At 47.3% G+C, this 17279-nt stretch overlaps 1 protein-coding gene across 4 annotated transcripts in view; it reads right to left on the reverse strand.

The window, feature by feature from the left end:
* Positions 1-17279, reverse strand: part of IRF2 (interferon regulatory factor 2) — a 101159-nt gene that overhangs the window by 47557 nt on the left and 36323 nt on the right. For all 4 annotated transcript variants that reach the window (XM_089325530.1, XM_002709493.6, XM_008250282.5 and 1 more), the window contains one exon: positions 4198-4289. In XM_089325530.1, the coding sequence (XP_089181656.1) occupies positions 4198-4289 (92 nt within the window). The remainder of the gene's footprint in view (positions 1-4197; positions 4290-17279) is intronic.

A 17279-nucleotide genomic window follows, 5' to 3' on the forward strand; every position in this document is an offset into this window, starting at 1 on the left:
GTGTTTTCTAAAAAGATCAGCATAAATGGGAGAGAGGAAGGCTAACTACAACAGAAATAGATCGCATCACAGTTCTGGAAGGCAGAAATGAAAATCGAGGTGTCAGCAGGGCTGCATCCCTTTCCAAGGCCCTCTTTGCCTCTCACTGCTTCTGGTGGCTGCAGGAGCCCTTGGCTGTGGCTGCATCACTTGTCATCTGGCCTTCTTCTGTCTCTATAAAGACACTTGTCACTGGATTCATGGCCCAGCCAGGTGCTCTAGGAGGATCTCATCTTGAGGTCTTTATCTGCAGCTGTATAAGCCCTTTCTCCAAACAAGACAACCTTCACTGGCCACAGGTGTTAGACTGGAGGTCTCTCTGGAGGGGTCTGGAATCCAGCCTCCCTGAGAGGACCGCCCGCAGCAGTGTATCAGGTGCCCTCTCGATACAGCTGGCATGATGTGTGTTTTTCCCTGCACCAAGCCAAGCAGCGCTGAAATCAAGGAGGCAGCACACTTCTCCTCGGAACTCAGGAACATTAGCTTCAGTCTCACACCCCAAATCACACAAGGTGGTGCTGCCCTGTTCTTCAAAGCAGAACCCTACTTAACCTCTCTGTGCCCCTGTTTCCTTGTCTGCAAATTAGAAAGTGGTAAGAGTACCCACTCTAGAAGAGATTGCATGGGTTAATACATGTACCCTGCTGCGAAGAATAGCAGGCACATGCTAAGCACTTGATAACGTTAGCTGTTATTATTTATTATCCTGAGTCTCTTCCACTCTCCTTTATTATCTCCCCTCTCCTTATCCCTCTGGATGTACCCCTGATAACTGGGCAGACAAAGGAGAAACTCAATTTCTTGTCTGCTTCCTTGGAAAAGGCTAATTACTTACCTAGATCTAAAACACTACAAGACATAACAAGCCTAGAAAAATATATATTGCTTGCCATAGAACCTTAAGATATGCAACAGGTTGCAAGAAATAAGCATATAGTTTACTTAAGGTATCTCTACTTGTTTCATACCCCTCGTTATTTCAGAAAAGATTCAGATACATTCAAATACAGGAACATTAAATTCAAAATAAGTGGATGAAGGAAAAAAAAAAAAAAAACGAGAGATCTGCAGAGATCAAATGAGGCCAAGAGTGATATCAGTGAAGAAAAAAACACGCTGCAATATCCTGTTCGCTAGCCAGAAGCAGGCTGCGCTCTGCAACCCAGCGCTAAGCTCTTGCACCTGGGACACAGAGCGCGCCTGACCAGCTCAATTATTCATCGTGGCTTCGAGATTAAAAAGCAAAAGGGGAGGGAGATTAGGGCAGAGGAAAACGGCATTCGCTCAGAAGCGTTGCAACGCTTCCTGGGAGCGGGCGGGCTCCCTGGGGTCTCCTTAGAGAAGGCGTGGCATGCTGTCTCTAGTTGCTTTTCTAGATTATAACTATCTATTTTAGATTTTTTAAAATTTTTGCATGTATTATCTCTGATCCACCCCCTGGAAGTTATGAGGTTAACACACTAAGGAGATGTGTGTCTGTGTATATAGTAGGGTTTTAAATGACAAATCACTTGTTTTACAGGACAGCTGGCTCAGATTTTCATGATAACGTGAAGACATTTTGAAAAAAAAAAAAAAAGATTTTCTACGCATAGGGAATACTGAAAGGAAAATCTGTATGCTCCATCTGGACGTGGTGTGAGTGTGTCCCCCGGGGGTTCAGAGTTGGTACTGGGAGGCAGTGTAGACCGCTGGAACTTGGGGCCCATGGGGAGGGCCCAGGGCAACTGAGGGTGCTGGCCCCCAGAAGGGAGTGCTGAGTCCTCAGTGAGTTGTCGAGCAAACCTGAACCCAGCATTGCTTTCTGGCTCCCCACCTGGGGGTGCGACCGCCCCTTCACACTTGCACTGCCACCGTGCCATCTGCCGCCAGGAGGCCCTCACCAGAGGCAGAAACACTGGCGGGGTGAGGGGAGCAAGCTTGGCCTCTCTGCCTACATATAGATGCCTGCCTCAGGTATCTCATTACAGCAATGCAAAATGGGCTAATACAGAAAGCAGGTCGCGAGGAGTGAGGCTGTGACTGCGGCTGACCCCGAACGTGGAGCAGCTTTGGGAGTGGGCTGCAGGTGGGAGGGTCTGAGGGAGCAGGCTGCGGGTGGGAGGGTCTGAGGGAGCAGGCTGGGAAGGGCCTGGAATGCCGCACTGTAATTGCCACAGGTAACGCTGATGAGGGCTGAGAACACGAGCCTAGGAAACGAGTCCCGGAGGGAAATGAGGATTCTGTTGAAAACTGTTGAGTCCTCCCTTGGCACGCTGCGGTGAAGAATTTGCCTGTGTTTGGTCCATGCCCCAAGATTTTACGGAAGGCCAAAATGAGAAACAGTGGTCTAGTTTACTTGGCAAAGAAATTTCCAAACAAGAAAGCATTCAGGCTGTGCTATGAGTATTACTGGCTGCTATGTTACAGTGAGACTAAAATAAAAAGCAGCTGACTGGACAAAGGAAGCAGAAGGGCAGGCGTTTGCCTCGTGGTTAGGACGCCCCCCCCCCCCCCGCCCCGGGTTCAATTTCTGGCTCTGCTAGTGGAGACCCAGGAGGCAGCAGCAACTGCTCAAGTAACTGAGCTCCTAACACCCACGTGGGAGACCTGGATTGAGTTACAGCCCCTGGCTTCGGCCTGGCCCAGCCCTGGCTGTTACAGGCATTTGAGGACTTAGCCAGAAGATGAGGAGCTCTTTCTCTGTCTCTCTGCCTATCACATAAATAAGTAATTTTTTAAGAAATCAAAGGAGAACAAAAAAATTGGGGACATTTGCAACCTGACCGGAGAAGTGATGAAAGGTGACGGGGAGGCGAGGGCACTGAGATCAGTAGGAACACACAGGAGCCACAATCAGCAGGAATAAAAAGCAGCAGGATCAACTGGCATCTCAGAAACCCTTGTGGCCTTTTCTCTCCCTCCTCGTGCTCACAGGCCTTCCAGGAACTGTTGCCAGGACCCAGTGCTTTCTACCTCAGCTACCGCCGAGGTTCCAGCAGTCCCAGGTGCAGCTTATGCCAGTGGCCAACCTTGGTGTGCACATGGAGCTGGTTTTGCAGGTACACAGAATTCAATCATGGTGGTTGCCACCAAGATTTCAAAGGAACGCCCGGGAGGCCAGGCAGAAGTTTGTCACAGCGTCAGAGGCACTGGTAGAGGCATGGCTGTTGCAGCCATGGGAGTGGAATCATGGCAGGGATCCGAGAGAGGGAAAGAAAACGGCAACATTCAATGCCCATCACTGAAAGGTGCCTGAGAGAGAAAGCATGCGGTCAGCAGCCAGCAAAGCTGCAGGGGTTGGAAAGGGGTCCACCCTCACCACAATGTGCACAAGATGCTGGACTTCAGCTCAAAGACTTTGCCTTGAGTCCTGGGAGACCTTGGACTTGGACTTCTGAGTGCTGCTGGAAGTTAAGACTGTTTGAACGCTGCGGGATGGGGTGGGATGCTGTGTCTGGATATAGTTTGAGTATGTCCCCCAAGTGTCACGTGCTGGAGGCCTGGTTGGCAGTGTGGCAATGTGGGGGCCCTCTTTGGGCTGGGACCTGGTGGGAGGTCTAGGTCAGGGTTGGGGCCCCTGGCCTCTCTCATCTTCTTGCCTGGTGATGTGATCTCTCACCCTTACGTTCAGCTCTGCCACGATCCCATCGGCTGTCAGGCCCTCTCCAGGGCCAGAACCAAAGGAGCCACCTGATGGCGGACTTTCAGCCTTCAAAACTGTGAGCTAAATAAACATCTCTTCTTAATGTTAGCCTGCCTCATGTGTTTCATTACAGTAATGAAAAACAGACTCATTCAATTCCCAAAATAAAGCCCTGGAGCTTCCAGGTCTTTTTATCCTAGAAAGCTGGGATAAGCAAAAAAAAAAAAAAAAAGGAGGAAGTGAGTGTAAGTCATTAAATAAAGAGAAAGCTTCCCAGCAACAATCATCCAAAATCCCAAAGCCAAGCCAAAACACACAACTCAGGATGGAGTGCTGATGAAAGTCATTTTGATATGGTCACCTGATGCTTTATCAACATTTCTGGTTGGTTCATTTTTAAAATGGGTGAATATAAAATTTTGAACACAGAGAAAAACTTTACTTTCAGTGGCCATGCATTTAGCAGGAACCCTTTCTCTTTCCCTCTCACACGCACATGGACACGCACATGCACATGTACCCAATGCACCTACCTTGTTAAGCCACTTTAGCCCTGGTATCGTGTTTGAATTGATCTGTTCCTCCAGCCATGGGCGCATTCGCATTCTCTCCACCGGCATCGTACCTTTTACAGAAGAGAAACACAACATCAGCATTTCTTCTACTGACGCTCACGGCGGCACGACCAAGTCCCAGTCTCCCGCCTGACATTTTTCTGTTTTCCCCTTCCTTGAGATTGCAGGTGTGGGGGATGTATTCAGGGGCTCAGCCTTGGAGCCATCTGCCCTGCTTACCCATCCCACTGCTTCCTGAGTTGCCTTGGTGAGCAGAGGGACTGGACCAGGCCTGCCATTCTCTGCACCAGCACTCAACCCAGAGGGTCCTGTGGGTGCAGGAGGTAGACTGGCAGACACCCAGCTTGCCAGTGGGCCGACGCCTCCAGTGACTGCCTCAGCCAGGCCTTACCCGCCTACTGGGCTGCGTTCACAGAAGAAACCTTCAACACATCAGGATTCCGAGCACCTTCAGGGATTATCTTCCCCAGAGCCCGGGGAGGGGGTGGGCGGAGGCCAGAGCAGAGCGGTCACTGTGGGACTGGGTTACAGTAACCAACCCATCCATACCCTTTTAGGTATGAACTCAATTCATTTCAGCTGGCTGTCAGGGTCACACACATGCTCTGAACCTCCTCTGGCACACAGAGCTCTAAAGTAACCAATTACTGTTGTTCCCCAAAGGTCTTACCAATAAGCCGTTCCCTTCCAATGTCATCTATAATCAAGGATCCCCAACGCCTTGCCCTTTCTTCACCTTTGTTTTTGTCTTTACTCTAGCACAGTCTCTTATTCCCTTCAGCCTCTTCAATATCACCCTCCCCCACTGACCTGTTGGCATCTCTTTCACCTTTAACCTACTATCTCTTTGAAAATCATGTCATGGTCTGAACACCTTTCCTCTATCAGCCTACGCAATGCCAGTCTCTCCACTCCTCCCAGATGCCTTTCTAAGACAGTCTTCCACTTACCTAGCAAAATATATCCAGAAAAGAATTATGAATAAAGTCCCTTCCAAACTGGCTACCATTCACCCCCACCTAACTTATGCCTAACTGACAATGAACCTGGGATCCGGAAGCAGAGCCTCATTCGTAAGACTCTGTGGACAGCGCTGACATTGTAACCCTCAGAGGTCTCTAACTCATTTCCTGCAAACAGGCTCTGAACCGTCTAGTCAGATGACTGTGGGCTGAGACCATCAGTGTCTCAGAGGGTCTCTCTTCCGGCCTGCCAACGACTTCTTCTCCCTCTGTGCCCGCCCCCAGCTAACACCAGAGTCCACACGTCACTGAGTGAACCACCAGGGGCCTCACCTTTGCTCTTTTCCTTTTCTACCTCTCGTGCACTCTTGGCTGAAGACAACAAACCCTCCTGCCCCTTATGCATTGCATGCCCTCTGCTCCGCTCTCCCTGGCCTTGCCCAGCCTCACCTCTCCTCTGAGATCCAGCCTCCACACCTGGTCTCCAATCCAGTCTGAAGTCATCCCTGCTTGTCCAAATCCTGCCATATGCCATGGTCTTCACACTGCGCCTCTGCACATCAGACACTGCTTCAAGACAGCTACTGTCTACTTTCCAGCTGTGTACACTCTCTCTTTCCAACCCAACGGCGTGTTTTTCAGAGTAGGAACTTGCCTGTTCACAGGCCTTTTCACAATCCAAGGAAGACTAAATGCTCCCTTCCACACAGGAGCTGTTCAACACAAGGACCTGGCCAGCCCCGGGATCAGCCCAGGTGGGGCTGTCTTGGGAGGCTGGCCCCATCCTCTCGTGGGGAGGCTCCAGAGCACGGTTCTTTGAGACAGCTACAGGACCCTGAGAGACATTCCAAAGGCACGAGGAATCTCCACAAGGAGCCCCCACTGCAGCTGCCTCTTCTAGTCACTGTTATCCAACTATTCAACCATCATGGAGTGCGGTTCCAGGAGTTGGAAAAGATAGACACTCCCAGTCTAATAGGATACAGGAGAGAAGGAAAGTATCATACTGGGAAGAGTCCTGCGTTCAACGTGGTAAGAAGTTGCAGAAGGGGTCTGGGACCGCTGGGAAAATCTGTACACAGATCGCACGAGTGACCCCTGCAGGGCAGAGCCCACCCAGGGTGGTCGCCACCGACCTGCTCAGATCCTCCCTCGGGGCAAGACCTCAAAGCACAGAGCGGGGACAGCTCGATCTGGAGCAGCAAGGACCGGAGAGGGCAGAGGCCGGGGCAGAGCAGTCATGAGGACATGGCCTCTTCCGAGGGGACAGCGTGACACGCAGAACTGCTGTGAGTCACTGGGGCTGCTGCTGTGCCTAAACTTAGTAACACAGAAACATGAGAGGCGTGTGTATGAGGCTGCTTCCAGCCCCGAATGATATAACACGGTATTTCCTCCCATACACTTCTTGGGGGAGAGAACGATCACCTGAAATACTTCAAAGAGCTCTCTGACTTTAAAGCTGCAGCCCGTGTGGAGGGAAACTTGTACAACCGATCTGCACTGTTCACAGATTCTGCATTTGATATCTGACTTTTTTTTTTTTACAAAGAAAAAAAAGTGATTTGCATTTACTTATTTGAAAGGCAGAGCTGCAGGGTGAGTGGAGTGGGAAGAGAGAGAGAGGAGATCTTCCATAGAGAGAGAGATCTTCCATCCACGAGTTCACTCCCCAAATGGTCCCAACAGCCAGAGCTGGTCCAGGCTGAAGTTAGGAGCCAGGAGCTCCTTCTGGGTCTCCTACGTGGGTGCAGGGGCCCAAGGACTTGGGATCTTCCACTGCTTTGCCAGGTGCACTAGCAGGGAGCTGGATGGGAAGAGGGGCAGCGGGGTCTTGAACCGTGCTCATACAGGATGCCTGTGTCACAGGCGGTGCACAGGCAGTGGCTTAACCTGCTGTGCCACACCAGCCCTGATGAATTAGGATTCTTCATAAAGCATATCTGTATCCCCCAGATCAATAATCCTGGTACCTTCACAGTTGCCATAGAAATGCGAAGAGAGGCAAAAACTTCAAGTCGTCTGACACGCGTGTCCCCACCTGAGGTCAAATGAGGTGATAGGCTACCTTGCTGCTTCTGTTCTCCTACTGCAAACAAGTATCCTTTTCACGGTCTATTTAGTGAGCTATCTCCCACACTTCGGTGTTTTTTGTTGGTGATTTTGTTTTTCAAACGGTCCCCAAGATGGTGCTGCAGTGCTGTCCTGTGGCTCCCTAAGCGCAGGAAGGACGCGCTGTGCCTCAGGGAGAAAGTACGTGTAATTGGACCAGCTCTGCTCAGGTGTGGGCTGCAGAGCTACTGGCTGTGAATTCACTGTGAGTCGGTCAAGATACGTGCTGAACAAGGTGCCTTGAAACAGAAAGGACACGGACCGTGGCTACACCACTGGTCCTTTCTATCTGCTGCTTCTGCATCCATGGAGTCAACCAAACGCAATTTGAAAGTATTTGAGAGGGGCCGGCACTGTGGCGCAGTGGGTTAACGCCCTGGCCTGAAGCACCGGCAAGACCCGGCTGCTCCTGATCCAGCTCTCTGCTATGGCCTGGACAGCAGTAGAAGATGGCCCAAGTGCTTGGGTCCCTGCACCCACGTGGGAGACCTGGAAGAAGCTCCTGGCTTCAGATCGGTGCAGCTCCGGCCACTGCAGCCATCTGGGGAGTGAACCATCGGCTGGAAGACCTCTCTCTCTGCCTCTCCTCTCTCTATGTAACTCTGACTTTCAAGTAAATAAATAAATCCTTAAAATATATATAAAAAAGGAAGTATTTGAGAAAAAAATTTCCAGAAAGTTCCAGAAAGCAAAACTTCAATTTGCCACATATAAGGAACACACATTACAGGTCCTCCTGCCACCTCACAAGTCCTGGACTCTCTCCAGTGTCCATATGAGCATTGTTTGTCTCTCATCTCATTTATCTACTATAGTTGCATTGGAACTGAACATGAACGGACTTTTTTTTTTTTTTTTTGGTCATTAATCCCAAACAATAAAGTATAACAACCATTCATGTATCGTTTACTTTGTGTTAGATACTACAGGTAATCAATCTAGCAATGATTTAAAGTAGACATAGTAGCGTTTATAGTCTATATATGTGAATGCTACCCCATTTAATGCAGGGCTCTTGAGCACCTGTGGATCTTACTATTTGGGGGAGGGGTCCTGGTACCAATGCCCCTCAGATCCCAGAGATGCTTGTATATTGACTGGTTGATGAGAACGTTGTGACCAGAGGTCATAGGAATCAGAAGAGGGAGAGGTGGACAGTCACACAAAGACACAGAGGGAAGGCAGCCGTGTGAAGGCAAAGGCAAGACTGGCACAGTAACTGCCACAAGTCCAGGAATCCTTGGAGCTACTGAAGCTGGAAGAGGTGAGGAAGGATCCTCCTGTATAGTCTTAAGGGGGCAGATGGCCCTCTGCCACACTGATTTTAGACTTCTACACTAACAGAATCGCTGTTGTGTGAAGCCACACAGTTTGTGGTACTTGGTAATGCAAGCCTAGGAAACTAATTCAGAAGGGAGACACTGCAAAGGCCCTGAGGCATGAGGACCAAGCGCTGAAAGGCAGCCAGAAGCAAGGAGGAGGCTGGGGACCAGGCTGACTCTGCAGGGCCTGGAACACTGAGCCCAGGAGCCTGGTCAACATTCCAAGACTGAAGAGAAAGCGGAAGGATTTCAGCAGAGACTGGATAGGGCCAGTTTCATCCACAATGAACATGAAGGCTGATGATGAAATCAAGATCAATGCTTCATCAACTCCAGTGCACCTGTGCATCTCAATTCAGTAGTTCTAGATGACACCAGGATTCTGTGTTTCCTAACAGACTACTAACCCAGGGAGTCGAGGCTCTGGATTCCTTTGGATTTTAACCATGGACTGCCTGGATCTTCTGTGACTTCATGGGGAGTCTGGTTATTCTGACCAGCAGGCCTCCGTTAATATTAAACGTCAGATTTTATCTCATCATCCCTCTATCGTTCCAGCCCTTATTTACATACCAGGCCTTTCACTGGATGGAGTTCAGCCAAACCTCAAGATGTATCTTTCCCTTGGCCAAAACACCAGGGTACCATCCAGGGCTTGGAAATGGTTAAAACCCAAGGTTCCTGTGCTGAAAGCTTGGTCGCCAGGGTGGCAGTGTGGGAAGGTGGGACCTTCAAGAAATGGGAATGACTGGAAGGTGATTAGATCACAGTGTGGGAGGGGCAGCGGTGCTCCACCTGCAGAATAGATCAATGCTGTCTCACAGCTGAACTGGACTGCTTCCTCCAAGAACAGGCTGTCAAAAGCAACCCATTTGTGGCACCTCCCCACAAACCCTCTTCCACACACACTGCTCACCACTATCTGGCATGCACCCCTGGCCACAATGATGCCATCTACCAAAGGCCCCCACCAGTGCCACGCGCCATGCTCTTCAACCTGCAGAACTGTGGGCTAAAGAAGCCCCGTTTCGCTATAAAGTACTCAGCCTTAGGGATTTCGTTATAGCAACACAAAATGGACTTAGACACATGGAAATCACATGCATTTAAAAAACTTTTTAAATCTTAAGTCAGGGGCCAGTGTTGTGGCATGGAGGGTAGAGCTGCTGCCTGCGACACTGGCATCCCATATGGACACCGGTTCAAGAACTTTATCAGAGTAGGGTAACTCTTAAGAGTTTCATTTACTTCAGATTTTATGTTTTTGTTTTTGTTTCTATTTTTAAATAGCTAGAAAATCCCCAATGATACACAACAAAAAGCTAACCCATTTGCATGAATACATTTCCTTTTTAAAAAAAAAAAAAGATTTATTTATTTATTTGAAAGTCAGAGTTACACAGAGAGAGAAGGAGGGTGGGGTCTTCCATCTGCAGGTTCACTCCCCAAATGGCCGCGACGCCCGGAGCTGCACCCATCTGAAGCCAGCAGCCAGGAGCTTCTTCCAGGTCTTCCACATGGGTGCAGGGGCCTAAGGACTTGGGCCATCTTCTACTGCTTCCCCAGGTCACAGCAGACAGCTGGATTGGAAGTGGGGCAGCCGGGACTAGAACTGGCGCACATATGGGATGCCAGCACTGCAGGTGGCAGCTTACCCGCTATGCCACAGCGCCGGCCCCTATTTCCTCTTTTTTATTTGAGTTTACACCCCATCCCCACACTGAACAGATAATGGATTGCCAGTGGTCTTGCCACATGACACGGAACAAAACGTTTTCCATTTGGCACAGATTTCTCATGTAATTTCTCTTCTGTGAAGGAAGGCAAGGGAAGAATTCTACATCAGAACTGATCCTTGAGCTGGACCCTGGGCTAATGAGCACTGAGAATCAGAAGACTCAGTACTGAAAAGAAAAGATGCCGGTACTCAGTACGCATTTTCTAGCTTCCCCGCTGAAACTCAAGGGGACACATCTGTAAGGATCATCTCTCCAGGGCACCAACACCCAGGCGGTGAAGGCCGGTACCAGAGTGGCAAAGACACAAAGGTGCTATTTCTGCCTAAGAGAACCACAACGCACAGAAATCAGGACAGTTCTGTGTCCAGGCCTGGCTCTGCCACTGCTGGGGCGTGTCCCTGGGCCAGTCCTTCCATGCTGAGAAGACCATCTCTGAGGTCATCTGTGCTTCTGTGAGTCCTTTTTAACATGAGGGCTCATGGTCTGATTTATCTTTTTTGTAAACTTCTATTCTTAATACTAGGTTATTTTTAAGAGTAAGGTACTAAAATTTTTGTGGTTCTATAAACCCAAAATATGAGCAACCTCTGTTTCAAAGGAAGAGAAAGAATTTAAGTATCCTCAAGGCTAACAAAAGCCCTTTATAAAATCACTGTCCTAACACCTTCGAGATCTAGGGTTGGGCCCATCTTCAGAACCATGGCTATCAATCAATTCGGCACATGCTGGGTACAGCAGGCCCCTGTTATCCACCAAGAACACATACCAAAACCCCCAGGGATGCCTGAAACCACGGATAGTATTGGGGCCTTTATATACTATGTTTTCCCCTACCCATATATACCAGTGATAAACTTGCAGCTTTTCACTTAAAGGAAGCACCTGATGGTTTCTCTTTAGCAAATCTCTGCCAGCAACACATGTCTCATGCTTTGGGATCATTGTTAAATAACATAAAGTGGCCAGATAGATCACAAGCACTGTGATACCCTGACACTCTAATAGCCAAGATGGCTACTAAGTGACCTAACACGTGAACAGGGTATATTGCATGGATACATGGGACTCAGGGAAAATGCATAGCCAAGGTGGGTTGGAGCTGGAAGGCACAAGATCTCATCACGTTACTCAGAACAGTAATTTATAAATTGTTTCCTTCTGGAATTTTCCATTACATTCTAACTACAGTTGACAGAGGGTAATTGAAACTGAGGAGAGTGACATCATGGATCAGGGTAGACTACTATATTTAGAACATCATTGGTGCCAGTACTGCTACACCGAGGCTGCAGAGCATCATGGTGATTGATATGACACAAACGGTCCCCCATGAAGCGTGCAATGCGGAGCCCTGATTAGTGTCACCAGCAGTGATGTTGCTGGGGTGGTGACAACAACAGCTAAGGCCGACTGAGCTCTTACTATGTGCCAAGCATTAAAACTAGAGTTTTCTATGAGTTTTGTCATTTAACTCCTGCAGCCCAGGAGACAGGGGCTGTATTATCCCTGATTACAGACAAGGGAATAGACTGGAAACTGCTAGAAGGCAACCTGCTGGTCAGTGAAGAGTCACAACTCGGGTTCAGGTCTATCTGACGTGGAAAGCCCAGGCTCAAAAATCGCTGCTTCCAGAGAGTGCTGAGTTACGATGGCCTCTTGGCTGTTCTACTTACTGAGTCTTTCCCAACTCCTTTGTGTCTTGCGTACCACACCAACATCTTCATCTTCCTAAATGCCGCTTAAATAGTGTTCATTCTCTGTTCAACAAACTTCTAAATATCCTTGTTGGATTTATGAGAGTAAAATCCTTGGTTGAGAGGCGGGTGGTGCTTCTGGTAAAGGTGCAATAAATAATCCAGAACTAACTCCCATGGTCAATAAATAAGTCACATGGGAAAATACATGTTTTTAAAAATCTGCTTAAAGCATAAGGGAGCTAATGAGGTAGCAAAGAAGTTAGGAGAGCAGGACCTGGGAGAAGAAAGAAACCAGGAAAGCATACCTGACATTCAGGGCAGAAGTGAAGGTGTGCTTTTGGCATATTCAAGTGACTCACTGCACAGAAATTAAAGAACAGGACTCCAGTAGGAAGAAGGGTTCCCGGAAACTCTCCACCAACCTTTGTTAACTAATAAAACTAAACAGGAATAGACTAACAGCAAGGACTGATACTCAGCTGTGAATCATCTCAAACCCCGGCCAAATTTAAATGACCTGGAAATAGACAAAGTAAATGTAAATCCTATCTCGAGGAAAATAATATTATCTTCAGGTTTACGTTATCTCTGCAGCTTTGTAAAGGAAATCTACAATCTGCAATCAATGCAGCTAGGAATAGAAGGGAAAAAAGGCCACAAAATGGAAAATCCAAGGAAAATAGCGGACAACAGAAACAGATGCATAGGGATACAGGTACAGTTCTTACACAGCTGGAATGCATATGCAGACACCGAGTGTTTCTCAGACACAGTCTAAAACTCTGTGTCTAGGGGCTGGCAATGTGTTTCAGCGTGTGACGCCACCACTTGCAATGCCAGCATCCCATGTCAGAACAGTGGTTCTAACCCTGGCTGCTCTGCTTCCAATCCAGCTCCATGCTAATATGCCTGGAAGCAGCTGAAGATGGCCCAAGTGTGTGGGTCCCTGCACCTGTGTGAGAGACCTTGCTGGAGTTCTGGATTCCTGGCTTTGGCCTTTCCAGCTCCAGCTGTTGGGACCATTTGGGGAATGAATCAGCGGATTGAAGATTCCCCCCTCTCTCTTTCTCTGTTGCTCAGCCTTTTAAATAAAGAAATAAATCTTTTTTTAATCTATGTTCTAATACATTTAAGGAAACAAAAGACAAGATGGAAAGTTTTGGCAGAGAACTAGAAAAAATAAAAAGAGAAGAAATTCTAGAGTTAAAGAATAAAACACTGTAATTAAGAACTCAATGAATGGTTTCATAATATCTTTGGCATTACTGGGAAAAAAAAGTGAACCAAAAGATAGGTCAGAAGAAAATATAGAGACTGAAAGACAAAATGGTGGGAAAATATAAAGAGGAACATAAAAATCCACAGAGAAAATACTGAAAAGGTCTAAAATATGAGTCATTTGGAGTTCCACAAAGACAAGAGAAAGCATGAGGCAGAAACACTATTTAAAAAGACAATGAGGGGTCAGAGCTGTGGCACAGAGGTTAAAGCCGCTGCCTGGAGTGTCAGCATCCCATATGGGTACCAGTTCAAATCCTGGCTGCTCCACTTCCGATCCAGCTCTCTGCAACGGCCTGGGAAAGCAGTAGAAGATGGCCCAAGTCCTTGGGCCCCTGCACCCACGTGGGAGACTCAGAAGAAGCTCCTGGCTCCTGGCTTTGGATCAGTGTAGCTGCGGCCATTGCGGCCATCTGGGGAGTGAACCATTGGATGGAAGACCTCTCTCTCCCTGCCCCTCCTCTCTCTGTGTAACTCTTTCAAATAAAATAAATAAATTAAAAAAAAAAAAGGGCATGAGGGGTCTGAGCTGTGGCACAGAGGTTAAAGCCACTGCCTGTAGTGTCAGCATTCCATATGGGTGCCGGTTCCAGTCCTAGCTGCTCCACTTCTGATCCAGCTCTCTGCTATGGCCTGGGAAAGCAGAAGATGGCCCAAGTCCTTGGCTCCTGCACCCACGTGGGAGACCTGGAAGAAGCTCCTGGCTCCTGGCTTTGGATCAGTGCAGCTCTGGCCATTATGGCCATTATGGCCATCTGGAGAGTGAAGGAGTAGATGGAAGACCACTCTCTCTTTCTCTGCCTCTGACTCTCTGTAACTCTGCCTTTCAAATAAATAAATAAATAAATAAATCTTATAAAAATATAATTAACAATTATCTTTCAATCAGATTTTAAAATTATTACAAATCTCAAACACACAAATAGAAATAAAACTACACCTAGGCATATTGTGCTGCACTTGCCAAAACACACACACACACACCAAACATGGAAAGGATTTATAAAAACAGCTGGAGATGGGAGGAATAAACCAGTTCATTAGCTCCAAACAACAATCTTCCCACCCCCAAAGACCAACACACACAAGTCCATAAGCTTGACAATGACCACTCAGCAGAAGCAATGGGAGGCAGAAGACAATGGAAAGAGGCCTGCAAGGTATGAGTCCTGAAAGAAAATAACTGCCATTTTCAATGTATATCCAGAAGCTTTCTCTTTCTAGAAGAAAGGAGTAAAAAGGAGAAAAGCTGAATTTCCTACCTGCAGAGCCACCGTTAATCAGTTCACAGTAACAGTCATGGAAATGGGTGACATGGGGTCAGGAATGCAGGCAAAGGATGAGAACTAAGAAAGTTCAAGTCTGTGTGACAAAAGCCGGCCACAGCAGTGCTCTGCCCCAGGTCTCTGAAGCTGCACCGTTTTGTAAAAGTGCCTGTGAGGGCTCACATCACGTAACAGCCCTCCCTGCACAGCCGTGTGTCCACCACTCTTATCAACCTCCAGAAAGGTACCCTCCAAACAAAACCTAACTCGCTTTCATCCATTAAACCTTCTCACAACAACCACCACTGGACACTCCAGTCCTATTGCATGTGTTATTTCCACACCCAGTCATTCTGTGTTATCAACACGTATTTATCAAACACACATTACAACAAGGAATGGGGCTAAGTGCTTTAGAGGGTTCAAAGATGTATAAAATATGATTGCTGCCCTCAGGAACTAACACGTTAACTGGGGACGTGAGACATAAATAATATAAGGCTAACTAATACTCTAATTATAATAATAAAAGACTTTGTAACAGACATCAGATGATGGTATATGTTTAATTGCTAACCAAGTTAACTGGTTCATAAAGGTATACATAAATCATTATTAAATGGCTTTGTAACGGACAGCTTTATGGTAAAGGAAGGACTTACTGGATGGAGAACCCCTGCCTCAGGCAGAGAAGGTAGCAGGCAGGGTCAAAGGTTGATGACCATGGGCAAAACACAACCAGGAAGATGTGTTCACGGAGTGGGGTACTGCAGCCAACTTATGACCCAGTGTGCATGTGGCTCCTAAGAGTTGGCAGGCATGTGAGAAGTGAGTGTTGGATATTTGACATTAAATATCTCTAGCCCTCACAACACCCCCTATCAGTTAAATAATCTGCCTTAACCAGGTACAAAGCATTTTAGAGATGAAGAAAGAGAAGTATAGCTTTAGGGGCCGGCACTGTGGCATAGCGGGTAAAGCCACTGCCTTCAGTGCAGGCATCCCATATGGGTGCCAGTTCTAGACCCAGCTGCTCCACTTCTGATCCAGCTCTGTGTTATGGCCTGGGAAAGTGGTAGAGATGGCCCAAGTCCTTGGGCCCCTGCACCCACATGGGAGACCTGGAAGAAGCTCCTGGTTCTTGGCTTCGGATCGGCGCAGTTCCAGCTGTTGCAGTCAATTGGGAAGTGAACCATTGGATGGAAGACCTCCCCTACCCCTCTTTCTCTCTCTCTCTCCCTGTCTCTCCTTCTCTCATTGTGTAACTCTTTCAAGTAAAATAAATAAATCTTTTAAAAAAAGAAAACAGAAAAGTATAGCTTTAAAGGTTAAACCTTTCCTGCGCCAAAAATAAGAAAGAAAAAAAAAAAGACAAAACAAAACAAAACATGTCACCCAAGCTTCCAGTTCAGGGGCCAGGATGTGAAGCCAGCTCTTCCCAGAGGGTCTCCAATGCCTGCCTGGACTCTGAGCTTATTTACATAGGCCAATAAAGACCTCTGAGCCAGTGCCTTGGGAAAAGCCGACTTTCAGTATTGTGAGCCACACAGAACTCTGTGCAGGCCCAAACGGAGGCCAGGAGATAAGCAAGAAATCACTGCCCTGCATCAGGATGTGGTTCTGCGTGTGCACAGGGAAAAGTTTATAGGAATAGGGTATCACTTTTTCATGGTGATCTTTTTCCTGGGCACACAACGATCCTTCCCCAACTGCAGGTTCCTACTATGTGACATTCATTACTCCTCACTCTGACTTCTGTGACCCTTTTTAGCTAACTACCGAATGTCCATGCAAAATTCTGCAAAGACCGAAAACCGGACTTGAACACTGAAAATCCCCACTGTCATTATCAACATCACAGGGTTTGCCAGCAGCCAGACACTAAGCCAAGGGCTTTGCATGCATTATTTCAAAAAGTTACAGCAGGCATCTTATCTCCATTTTACAGATAAGTACATGAAGCAACCTACAAGCTTCACAACTATTTAAGAGGTACAACTGAAATTCAAATCCAGATCTGCCTGACTCTCAAAGAATATGCCAGAAACCTTTAGATCAGTGTTTTTCAAACTTCAGGTAACAACTCAGTAGAAGGTCATGGAATCAGTTTACTGGGTTAAGATCAGCACTTCTAATGTAATTTCAATGAACTAAAATATAGAAAATATAAGAAAGCACTCCAAATATGGAAAACATCATTTTATCAAACTTTTGTTTCAATGATATATGATACCATATTATAGAAGAGTCTGTGGGAAAATATTACAATACATTTATTTTAGTGCAAATAAATTTTGAAATCCATATATAGTTTTTCCATAATACGCATTTTCCACAAACTTTTTGCCTTTTTAAAAAGATTTACTTAAGTATTTGAAAGTAAATCAACAGAGAGAGAAGACATACAGAGAGAGAGAGAGACAGAGAGAGAGAGACAGAGAGAGAAAGGACTGAGATAAGATCTTCCAACTGCTGGTTCACTTTCCAAATGGCCAAAACAGATGGGGCTGGGTCAGACTGAAGCCAGGGGCCTGGAACTCCATCCTTGTCTCCTGTAAGAGTGGCAGGAGCTCATGTACTTGGGCCATCATCTGTTGCCTTCCCAGGTGCCTTAGCAGGGAGTTGGATCAGAAGTGGAACAACCAGGATGAAAACTGGCGCTCTG

This window comes from Oryctolagus cuniculus, chromosome 2, assembly GCF_051225735.1.
Source record: "Oryctolagus cuniculus isolate XC-2025 breed Fujian yellow rabbit chromosome 2, ASM5122573v1, whole genome shotgun sequence".
Taxonomy (NCBI): Eukaryota; Metazoa; Chordata; class Mammalia; order Lagomorpha; family Leporidae; genus Oryctolagus; species Oryctolagus cuniculus.